Raw genomic sequence first — 12,159 nt, forward strand, 5'->3', positions numbered from 1 at the left:
CTGTAAATACATCTCAGCAACAAGTGTCTTTAGTACCAGATTGCAAGAATAGTTTATGAGTTAGGCCATTAAGCATTGTCAGGAATTCATTTACTTCATAAATGAAAACCCAGTCTGGGAAAATACTGTGGCAGTATGTCAGTTTGCTAGTTTACTCTGTTTCATGTTTTTTTCTTTGCTCTTTTTACCTGGATGCTAAGATATTTTGCTCAGTAGTGGCTTGAATGAAAGAAATTAGGAGGAGGGGCTTCAATATCCAGCTCAGTTATTTGTCTACTCTCACAAGATGCCCAATGCAGACCAAACAAGGTGCAGGCATTGCATGAGGTAACTCTCACTCTAGTGCACATCTTTTAAATTTACAGAGTACTAGTTAGGGGGGCAGGTGAGATATAATGGTGATGGAAAATACCACCTTCTCATCTTTGAGGTTGAAACAGAAGAAAGGAGGTCATGCAGTAAGAGTTTACCTTATGTGTGAAGTAAGGCATTATCCAGAGCTGATGGAGCACCTCTGAAAGTGAACAAAAGACTTGGGTAAACAAGTTAGACAAAACTGGGAAGTGCTAGAGGTCAGACTTCCCAAAAGGAAAAGCATGAGGGTCATAAGAAACAAGTTCAAAAGTTCATAGCACTTAATACAGTTGTGTGTCTTGATGCAGGTTTTCTGGCTGGCTTTCTGGAAGTCCCCCAGCACTGGGAAAATGTCCTGCTGCCTTCTGTCACCCAAGGAGACAATTCTAATTTCTATCAAAAGTCAGTATTTCTCAGCATGCTCTGCAACAGCAGCTGCATAATCTAATAAAGATAATCTAGCTGTGGAGATAATTGACCGTACGTATCAGTGAAATGGAGCAGATGTGAGGAGAAAATAATTAACTGAAGCAGAATATGAGTTCCCATTGTCCGGATGATGTACTGAGCAAGGCAGCTGCCTGCACAGGCAGACATGCCAAGAGGGCTCTTCTAGGCATGGCTTGCCCTGCCTGCTCTGCATAAATCCAACAGCAGAGCAACTTCTGCCACCCAAGAAGTTTGGGAAACCCCACAGGATACACCCTGCCTGCCTGGTTGCTTTTCTGGCTTCTGAAATCCTCACAAGGCGGTGTCTTTGCCTGGGTTTGCCAATGTGCTCGTGCACTTCCTGTTCTGTCCCACAGCAGGCTCAAATCCTAAAACCACTGTGTAACTATCTCTCCTCCACCATTTGTTTTGGATGTGAACTTCCTTGGTATAAGAAAGGTTGGTGGAGAGAAAGTAAAGTAATTTAGCAATGCATTCAAATAAAGCTTCAAAATGAAATAGCCAGAAAAGTTACCAGCTGTGGAATTAAAGGGAAGTTAGTGTATCTAGAAAAACTCTGATTTAAAATCTGTCTTATTGAGAGGGGGGCTGATAAAGAGCACTAAGTTTTCACAGAGCTAAGGGTAAACTTGGATTCAGTACAGTAAAATCGGAATGTCAGAGCTTCATTTTGTAGTCATCCACTCAGCTGGCATGTAATGTATATGTACTTCCTTGTTAGTTGTCAGTAGTTTGAAAATCACCATGTTACTGTCTTTCTTACAGAATCTGTATTGTCTGAATAGGGCCTTTCTAGATACAGTAAATTAATTGTTACACGTCATTACAAATTACTCGGGTTAATGTACTTAAAACTGAATTGCTGTTAGTAAAGCACACAGTTTGTGAATTAGACAACTACAAAATGTACTGGGGTGTTAGAAAAATTTTTATTGGTTGATAAAGCTACATCCTACGGATGCTTTTAAAAAGCTAAATTCCAAACAATCCCTTCTTTCTCTGCACTATCACTTTACTGGCATGAAAACAGGGAAGTGTGATATGAAAGACAACCCCACTCAGTTAGGCGTGCATGTAAATATTACAAAAAGGTGATACAGTATTAACCTACTCCCATGGGTGTAGGAGTTGTAGCAAGCGCATGAATTGTATCTTATGATGTGGGTTAGCCTACCACACTAGCACCTTACTTGCTAATACGTCTGCCATGGGAGACCAGGTCTTAAAAAATAGTTTTGGGCTGGGAAGAGGCCACATAGTTCCTGTAAGCAAACTGGAAAGCAAGCAGAGTGCTTGAAATGTGCACTTCAAGTTCCAAAGCCATCCTGTAGTTAACAGTCAAGATGTTAGATGTGGGAAGAGAGTGATCTTGCCAATGTTGTTTCCTGTATGCAGATACTTTATCTGTAATAATAGGTACAGTAATAGTTATTTGTATGTCTTCATGAAATTACCTGAATGACACAACTGCTCAGGTCCTGTGCAGGTAATGTGGGACATAATGGCAAGTCTGTGACTGCTTTCCTGGTGTGCCACCATTCCAGTGGCCTGTGCTGTGACTGGAGAGTAGCACTGAGTGAAGCTGGGACTGGCAAGGATGCATGTGTGGTTAAATCCCAGGTGAACACACTGGCTCAGCCTGAAGCACACTGCGAGTATAATTTGCAGCTGGGTGTTGTGGGGTTTGTAACTCACTGCACTGGAGTCACACTGGTTCGTTGGTTTTGTTAAATTAGCTGTAGTGGCCCCTCATTTACCCTTCTCATACTCTGTTGCCTGCCTTCTGCCCAAGTGACGCTCAAACCCAGTAAGGCCACAGAGTGGTTATCTGAGGGTGCTGCAGCTTCTTACATAGCTCTAGCCCCATACAGTGAAATGCAAAGTATTCGAGGGAGACAGAGAGGAAACCTTTGGGTAGTGAAGGCAAATCAGCTGTTGATGGTTCTGCAAGGAAACTATTTAAGATAAACTGGTAAAGACTGAAAGTGATGAATGGCTGTTTTGGCAGGAAGCACGTCTTGCATTCAGCCTGTACCCTGACCACATTTTACTGGGGTTTATCTGCCAGTTGTACTCTGCTGATACAGGGATAATTTGAAAGGAAACCCCTAGGCCTGTAGCTTATTTAACTTAAGGCAGGTTGCAGGAGGGATGAATAGGCAGTGTCACCTTATCTGCAAGGCTGAGTCAGCTGAGTCAGTAGCTGAAAAAGGGGCAGGATGGGACTCAGCTTGGCAGAGGGAAGAAAGCAGTGACACCTGTGCCAGGTCAGCTTGTTCAGAAGGGCTTTGAACAGCAAGCGATAACACCTACATTTGTGTCAGCTCTTCCTGAGCCTGATAACAGACTGAGGTAAAAGGGAGAGGAGAGTGCATCGATTTTATTTTTTTTAAATGTGAAGCAAAGAATATGAGTATGTTCTCTGAGCATATTCAGAGAATAGTTAAACAGAGAGAGCAGTTAAATATTAAGTGTATACATTTTCAAGTCAGCTTCAAAAGGCGAAGACTTTTGTGCTGAGGCTAAAACATCAGCAGCAGAAAGCCCAGAAGAAAACAAAAAATCTGTAACATGTTGAGGTTGAAATACTTGCTGTTAGACTTTTGCCTATGCATGAAAATGACGGGGAAATTAATTGTTGAGGATATTGACTTGTCAAAATGTGCCACGTCACAGTGGGAGTGAAAATTCCTTAAGGAGAAAACCTGTGGCATGTGTATGCAGTTGTTGTTCAGACAGCTTAGACCTTTAAATCTCAGCACAGCAAAGAGCAAGAGGTTTTAAGACCTTATTTTGATAATAAAATCTAACTTTTTTCTCTTTTTTCTTTTATACAGTGCTCACGTATCACAAGTCAGTAGCAATGTTCCTGCTACAGGAGAGTAAGTGTCTTTTACAATTTTGTAGCTATCTTTCTTGGAGCTTTTTAAAGTATTACTGCTTAATCTTTGATTTCTCTTAAAGAGTTTTTCTTACATAAACAAAAAGCTGGCAGTGTTTCCCAAAGCAATTCATCTGCAATGAAAATAAATCACTTCCTTCTGAAAACTTCTCAGGCCCTTAGTTCTTTGCTCTCTGTGCCTGTGATGTTTTGCTTAGGCAGAATTTGCATATTTCGAGAAGCTCTTTGCACTGCATCATCCTCTTGCTCTTGTTTGCTCCCTGTTGCATCCCAGCAGAGGACGTGACTTGACCCTACTGCTGTAACTGGGAGGAGCAGAGCTAAAATGGGTTGGCTTTGCTGGAGCTGGAAATTCCCAGTGGCTGATGGGTTTGCAGAACTGATCTTTGTCAATAATGAAATACAGACATACTTGCCTAGTTAAACCATCTGGGGTTTTGCAGTTGCTCAGGTCTTCTGACTTTTCCAGGAACTGCAGTCTCAGCAGGCTTTCAAGTATAGCAACTTAGCGCAGCTTTTGTAAAGGAGAAGCCAGCCCAAGCACAGGTTCCCATACTGTAGCTACTCAGTTGAAAATTAACCAGCAAATCCTGAAATAACATTTTAATTATGGAAAAAACAGTAGAAGCTATATGTGGACTTTGGACATGCACGTTTGAAAAACAAGTCTGCTTAAAGCATTGCAAGAAACAGAGACAGGATGGGGGTGTATACAAAAATGTGTTACCATGTAATCTCTTTGAAAAAAAAAATTTCGTTTTTTCATAAAAGCTTCCTCTGATGAAGGAAGGAAGGGAATGTTGTAAGAGAATGGCAGTACCAAAATGAAGATTTGGTTGTGTTGAAAGTCCAAGTAGCCGCACATCTTTAACCAATGCAACTGCAGGGGCTCCTTTGTGGTGGCTTGTGTGGAAGCCCTTTCACTGCCAGTGGGTGTGAGGGTGGTCTCACAGCAGTATCGGGGTGGCTGTGGATACACAAGAATGTGGCCCAAGAATGTGTGAAGACAGCATGAACTCCGAACAAAACCCATGCTTGGTCGCAGTGCATGTTAGGAGTTTGTAGTGAGCTACTGTTTGCATATTGTCATCCCTCTGTGAGACAGCAGTGAATCATCTTCTTGCAGGTGATCCCTTGCCTTACTGAGCTTGTGTTGCGCAACAGACTTGACCACTGTCAGCATGGCTGGGTATCAAATGCAGTTTTGTCAGAGCAGGGACTTTTAAGTGGAGGATGAAAGTTAGGCACTAATGTCTGTAGCTGCAGTAAGTAAAATTAGCTGTTTTACTGAAATTTCAGACAACCCTAGAAATAAAAAGAGCAGTATTAATTGGGAAGGCTTAGCTATTCTGAGGGAATTGAACCAGAGGGTATCTGAAGATTCTGGCTTTGCTCTTTGCCTGTGTCATAGCGCTAGAACATTCTGTGCTGCTTTGCCATCCTAAGAAAATATAACCCACAGATACCCTTGTTTTATTTATTGTTGCAGAGAGGGAGCTCCACAAAGTTTTTGAGCTCAATTGACCTTATTTTTCGGCTTGACAGGTATTTAGAGAAGACAATCCGCTCAGCCGTGGAGCAGCATCTCTTTGATGTTCATGGCTCAGGCGGCCAGAGTTCAGAGGACTCTGAATCGGGGACATCTTCAGCCTCTTCTAATGTGTCTGCCAGGCAGAGGAGGCGACACCACAAAGAGCAGGAGGAAGCCCGGAGAAACAGAGACATGTATGAGCCTGATTTCTTTGTTTTGGAAAGTATATTTTAAGTCTACCCCAGTCATGTCTTCTATCAAGGCAATGCCACATTCTGTTATGGAAGGCACTGACCTTTTGCCTCGAGTTGGAAGTGCAGAGCAGACTGCAGTGCCTGTGCAGAGCTCCATTGCATCAGTTAGAGCTGGGAGATACAGAGTTTACTAGAGATCATGGACTGGGGCAAAGCATGATAAGAATCTAGGGGGGTTATACCCCCTAGTCAAGTTTTTAATTACAGTATTTGGAATTGGTTACTTACCGTATTTGTTGCATTAGTGGAAATTCCCAAGCAGTTGGCTGCACTGCCTGTAACTTTTTTTAGATAAAAACATTGGGCTCAGCTGCTTTTCTGAATTCAGAATGTCTTCAAAAATGAGATTAAGTTCCTCTTTTTGTGTGTGGAGGTACAGCTTGTGTTTGGGTTTAGTGAAGAGACTTGGGAGTTTGTCTGAAATTAGAAAAATCTTCCTTTTGATTAATCAGAATCTAAGATTTTTTTTTATCCACCCTATTATGCAAAATTTAAACATGATTTAGTGGTGAGTTTCATTAAATGTCTGTCAAAGAGTAAAGATAATGCCTATTTTTCCATTCATACTCCTTCAGTTGTGACATATATTGTGTGGTACAACTGTGTTACCACCACAGCCTTAACAAACTAGTTACACAAGGCATAGCTGTATTTGAGAAACTATAACTACAGACTTCGCTCTAATCAGTGCTTACCCATCTGTCTACCTGTAACGCAGCACTAGTTCTTGTAAAGAATGTCTATGCCTCACTGTAGTATTGGATTGCTAGGATTTGAAGTTGGTTCCAAAACAAACATCTAGTCTCCTGTTGTTGTTCCTGGGTGCTCAATTCCCCAAATTCTGTTGGATCTGTACCTTCCTGTATGAAGCTACTTTAATACAGGTGCATAGCCATTGATAACTCGTGTTAATATTGCAGCCATGGTATTTCCCAAAATGTGTCAATGCTACTGTTGTACAAAAAAATCTATAGTTACCAAAAAAAAAAAAAAAAAAAGGTGCCATTTTCATAGTGAATCAAAATACACTGTAAAGGTGGCCTGGGAAATTGGTACTTGCAAGTCACCAAAGTATCTGGCAGCAGCTCTAAAGCAGTTTTTCTTGTTAAGTAGCCCTGCTGACAGGCTTCTCAGGTAAGTAGGTCAGAGACTGGCTAGTGTACGTGTTTGGAAGCATATAGTACTGCAGGGCTTTTCTTCAACCTTGTGTTACAGAGTGGCCTCTAGATACGATTGACACAGTTATACAGGCTCAGTCCAGAAAGCTGGAGCCAAGGATTTAAAGCACATTGAAAGTTTTGAATGCTGGCTATGGTCCAAATTGTTTTCCCTGGTTCCCTTAGGTCAGATTGCTGGGATTTCTCTGGGTAAATTATTGAAATTGAGGATTCCTTTCAAAATGTCTTTGTGTTGTTTTTTTGATTGTCAGTGACTTCATCTCCTTGCCTTGTGATGGATCACAAGAGGATTTGTAATGTCACAAAATGGGACTACAGGCAGGAAGTGTATTTATCACATAATCACATAGGTGAACTCCCAGGCTTTGAAGATTACATGGTCTACAGGCTCTGTATGTGTAATTGGTCTGCTGAGGGGTTTGTAAAAACTTCCAGTAAGGCAAATCTTAGAAGTTTAGTTAGAGATTTATCATACCTCTTTATATCTCTTTTCCACCAACAAAAGAGATCTCTGATGTAGAAAGTCACTGGAACCTTCTAGTTTTGTTTTTGTTCTGAATACTTGCTATGCTGACACTGTCCAGATATTGCAGAGTAACTGGTTTCTTATCACACCAGTCAAGTCTAGATGAATTCTCCTGCTCTTCATGGAAGCAGGCTTTGGAGTTTCACAGCACTGTGTAAGACAGCCACACAGAGTTAGCAAATGTTCCAGTTTCAGTGTCAAGTGTAAGCAAGCTGCCTTTAGCCTCTGGCTAAATGAGGTGCCTTGTGTTTCTCCTGTTCCCATAGTGTTGTGATGTGTATGTGCATCTTCACTATTGGACAAAGTAAAGGGAAGACTACTAAACAAGTGGTATATGAAAAGCTGCCTGCTGAAGGATCCAACAGGGCAAGATAAGCCATATGCCAGGCTTTTGGTAAACATGCACAAACCCTGCAAGCCCAGAGAGTCCGAGTGCATCACGTGATGACTTAGGGCTGGCTGTCCCATTCGCTTCCCAACATAGCAAAACAGTCCTCTGTCCTGGCAGTCATGTTGCCATTGCAGAGATACATTCCCTTTTATGTTTAGTGTAATTCCCAAATGGAAATCAAGCATTTGGCTAAAGCACCACAGTCCTGCTCTTGCATTTGAGAGTTGTGAGTAAGAGGGCCAATTATGCGGTGTCATGCACCAAAGGAGATCCTCGGACCGCAGCTGTGAATCACTTTTCTAAATTAAAAGCACGTGTCTCAAAGGAAAATATGCTTCATACTCTCTCTAAAAATGCCACAGGCAGCCAGGGACTAGTCCAGCTTCCATGTGAAGGCTTCTGTGTGTTGGGTTTAGTGGGAAGTGAATCAAATCCCAAACATTGATCCTCACAACTTTCTCACCTGAGGTGTATACACTTGGTTTTTGCTCCTCAGTGGGATTTAGCGTTACACAGTGTGTGTTTTTGGCTGCATTGGGAAGAACCAGAGATACTGGTTTCATAGGGGATAGATGCTGTTGCTGGAACTGCCCCAGTCAGCATGATGTAGTTCTCTATTGCTACCATAAATGTAGCAAGAGAATGTTTTAAACAACCTCTTGTTGTAATGTCCCTTTTCTTTTTAGGGAAGTTGTCAACAAAGAAAACATTCCCTCTGGATTCAGCAGTCTTGAAGATTGTATTCTAGCTGCTCAAGATGTAGAAAAATTACAAGACACCGGCTCTGGATACCTTAGTGAAAGGAATAAATCAAAACGGCAGAAATCCAGCACTAAGCTTTCAGAGCTTAATGACAACCAGGACAGTCCTGTGGTAAGCCAGCATGCTGTACTATTTGATGCCTGTTACTAGGATGGTAAAAACTCTTCTTTTATTTCAGTGCACATCTGGTTCCTTTAGGTAGACTTTTTTGCCTGCAGTACAGGCTTAAGTGCCTATTTTGGACCATGGGAAACACTGGATCCCACGCTTGTAACCCTTGTGATGAGGCAACTGAGAAGTCATATTTCTGCTACAATCCTCTTAGTCCATGTATAGTCATTTTCTCTTTCTGCAACCTTTTGCTTTTTCTTTTGAGTTCAGTGAAGCATTTTGGAAAGCATAAAAGGAAATATGTCTTTTTCCCAGTCTTTCAAAAGCCTTGCGAGGAGTTTGGAACTTAGATGTAGGTTCTCATGTTCAGGTCAAGTTTATTTTTATATTCCTGCTAAGTTCTGAAACTAGATTTCAAGTGTCTACTTGACAATGAGGTGGCAAAGGTGTTTTATGTCTTTGCCCTAAAGCCTGTGTTTTATTGTGGTGTTTGCAATTTGGAAAGCACTTTGAAGTGTGTTGGTCCAAAAGGTGATCCCTCTATCCACCTTTTACTGAGGAGATGAATGACTTTGTTGTAACGTTGTAAAAATCTGGAATACTGTAGAACTTTCCCAGCATATTCTTGTGTGACCTTCACAGTAGAAGACAGTTTGTCAAGTTCTACAATCTGTAGAATAAAACTGGTGCACCCTCCTTCCCTCTCAGCCACAGCAAACACTGACTGGAGTGTCAGCAGCTGAGAAACCACGCTTTGCTTCAGTGCAAGGTCTGCATGCAGTGGCAGGAGTGCTGTGCCTGCCCCAACCATGCATTGCATGGTTAACAGGAGCAGCATGAGCTGTGTGAAAACAACAGTCCTGAGCTATAGGGCATTTCCTGGTGCTTGATTAAGTTTTAGAGCCTGCTGAAAGCAAGTTCTCAATGTGATATTGTGTTTGGACTCATTTTGTTTAGATCACAAAATTGCAACAATCTGATGTTCTTACCCTGTGCAGAGATTCTAGAGAGAGGTGGATTTGCTTTTCTTTATGATAAAAAGAGGGCAAGATGCCAAAAATTGTACTCTGTGCTTAATTTATTAAATTTAGTGCTCAGTATCCATAATCTTCTCATGTGATACTTCATGAAAGCAGAGTGAGATAGACACATTCACACTTCTGTCTTTGCTTGTAGCAATGTACTTTAAGATAAGCAAAGGTCTAGTGCTTATGATCTTTTCAGTACCTTTTCTTTGTGCCTGTGGAGTGTAAAGCAATTTCAATGTAAATGAAAATTTTTCTCAGTATTTAGGAAAGGAATTAATGACAGAAGTGTCCACTTTGGCTGTGGACCTGAAAAACATTCATGAAGTCTTCAAACATGCCCAGAAAGAAATGTCCTCAAACTTAGCTGTGTCCACTGGACTTTACCCTGCCCCTCATTTTTGGATATCTTGAAGAGCAAAGGCTGAAATGAATATAAAATGAACTAATCTTAAAAGCACTTTGACCAAGATGACCATCAGTGTGGTTCTTGCTTGCTCTGCTATAGGGAATGGCACAGTGGAATCATCAACTGCAAGTACAGTTATGAAATGTCTTGCAGAGAGCGTGGTACTATTGTTTTGGAAGAGCAGAAGCTGCTTTTTAAGTTTTAATGAGTATGCTTATTACATACTTGCATTTCAGAGATTGCCAGAAGGATGTGTGGTGGTTTAGCTTTCTTTTGGCTACACCTTTACACATCAAATAATAACCCCAATTAGGCTACCTACTTGGAGTATAACGCAACATGCGCCATAGCATTTACTAATAGGCCTTTGTCATGTAAACAAGTTTGTAATGTTATCTCTCCTTAAACACCCTTTTCTGAGCATTCCTTTTTTTTCAAAGCCTGAGAGAGTATGTAGGAGAGTGTGTGGAAGCTTTCCTCTTAGCTGTCTGATTGCATCTGGCTCAAAAGCACAAGTCAGCAGTGGAAAAACTGTCAGTTTCACTTAGACTCCCGGGCAAACCAACCACAAAGCATTAAAAGCTTGTAACTGCATTTCAGTGACATGGTAGCCAGGTACCAATAGGACTTGAAGAATCAAATTAGGCAAGGCTGGGATGACTGACCTGTGTTACCTTATGGGGCTGGAGGTGGAGCAGGTGAGAGAGGGCTGTGACTGCCCCAAGAAGTCTGTGCACGTAGTTTCCAGGGCAGGAACCACTCTTCCTCCTATTTGAGAGAGACTTGCCCAAAACCCAGAGTTGAAAGCCTCCTGGGCATGTGCTTGAAGTGGATACATGGCTTGTCCTCACAGTACTCAACAGTGTTAATGTTCTTAATGGTAGTCAAGACAAATCTCAGAAGAAGTGGTCATAACCAGTTGGATTTCTTGCCCTGCATTCATATTGGCCCAGTATTACATCTTTGCGGTCTCTTTGCATTCTTATGCCTCCTTAAGAAGAAACTAAGGAAGGGTTTGTCTGAGAAGCGGAGTGTTCTCTAACATGAATATAAGGAGTTCTGCTGAGAGGTTGATGTGGATTTTGCTACCTGCTCTTACAGGAGTTGCATAGACCAAAGAATTACTCCCAAGCTTAGGCTGTCTGTCAGTCTGTAAAATGGGAGCTGGCGGGATACTGTGCAGCATTATTCTGTTTTGACATTTTGAGGTTGTCTGATGAAAGAGACGAAGCAGTGAGCAGTTGGGTTTTCTTGCAGTTTATGGGCAATAAAGTGTGGGGTTTGTTTTGTGCAGCGGGCAGTAGTGTGAGTGTTATCTTTCTCGTAGAAGTCCTGTTGGATATTTCTGTATTTGATCTGTTTAATGGCCTGCAGCTTGAATCTGTTTCTCATATATATCTTACTGCTTTAATATTTACTGTATTGCAGAGTATGGAAAGCTTTAGCTCATCCAAGCCTATAGACAGAACAGGACCTGATGACATGGAAATTTTATCTGAAGAAAGGTGATTTTAATTTTATTTTTTATATATATATGTTTTCCTTTCCCTGTGGTTGTAGTACAGCCTGAGAGATCTTCCACCACAGGCTGTGGGGGTGACAGTTATGCCACAGAACAGATTGCCCACCACGTTAACTTCCAAGCAGAGCTTCATGGAGGCACTGTGTGTGTTGTGTGGGCTTTGCCCTGCGGCACATGCCACCAAGGCTCTTTTCCCAGCCTGACAGGAATGTCACTGAAGGTGCTGATGGTGCAGACTTGAAAAGAAATCAGCTGTGGAGCACCTGAACCAGCATGCTCCACACAGGACCTCAGGGCCTGTCTTACCTGGCCTCTGGATTGGGAATCCAGCCTTTTCCCTTGTGCTTCACTCTTCTGCAAGAGCTGTACAGCCTCACTCTGCTCACCTGAGATGACAATTTCTCTCAACAGTTACATTTGTCGGGAGAATTAAGGGCACTGGAATTAAATGACATTATTGTTCTCAAATAGCTCCTGAGAGGAAGCAAAAAAATGCATAGTTTAGCAGCTTGAAGTGCTGCAGCCCTGAGTGTCCCTTCATTTACTGTGTGAATTACTGAGTGTGCAAGAATGTAAAAACCTTTGTGTGCAGAAGTCTTGCTTGTTTTTGTTACAAGACAAGTCTGGTTTTGTGTTTGTAATACATTGGTTTGTTCTTGGTTTTTCTTTATAGCAAAGAAAGTGAAAACGATGAGGTTTTTTTCAGGCATTCTCAGGTTGGTATTTTTTTTGTTGTTGTTTTTT

At 41.7% G+C, this 12,159-nt stretch overlaps 1 protein-coding gene across 7 annotated transcripts in view; it reads left to right on the plus strand.

Moving 5' to 3' along the window:
- Window positions 1-12,159, plus strand: part of FAM13A (family with sequence similarity 13 member A) — a 124,064-nt gene that overhangs the window by 79,016 nt on the left and 32,889 nt on the right. For 5 of the 7 annotated variants that reach the window (XM_048304099.1, XM_048304097.1, XM_048304096.1 and 2 more), the window contains 5 exons: window positions 3,642-3,686; window positions 5,252-5,431; window positions 8,273-8,459; window positions 11,322-11,398; window positions 12,089-12,131. In XM_048304099.1, coding sequence (XP_048160056.1) covers window positions 3,642-3,686; window positions 5,252-5,431; window positions 8,273-8,459; window positions 11,322-11,398; window positions 12,089-12,131 — 532 coding nt within the window. The remainder of the gene's footprint in view (window positions 1-3,641; window positions 3,687-5,251; window positions 5,432-8,272; window positions 8,460-11,321; window positions 11,399-12,088; window positions 12,132-12,159) is intronic. The other 2 variants (XM_048304102.1, XM_048304101.1) reach the window with 2 other exon arrangements.

Source organism: Corvus hawaiiensis, chromosome 5 (assembly GCF_020740725.1).
Source record: "Corvus hawaiiensis isolate bCorHaw1 chromosome 5, bCorHaw1.pri.cur, whole genome shotgun sequence".
NCBI classification, from domain to species: Eukaryota; Metazoa; Chordata; class Aves; order Passeriformes; family Corvidae; genus Corvus; species Corvus hawaiiensis.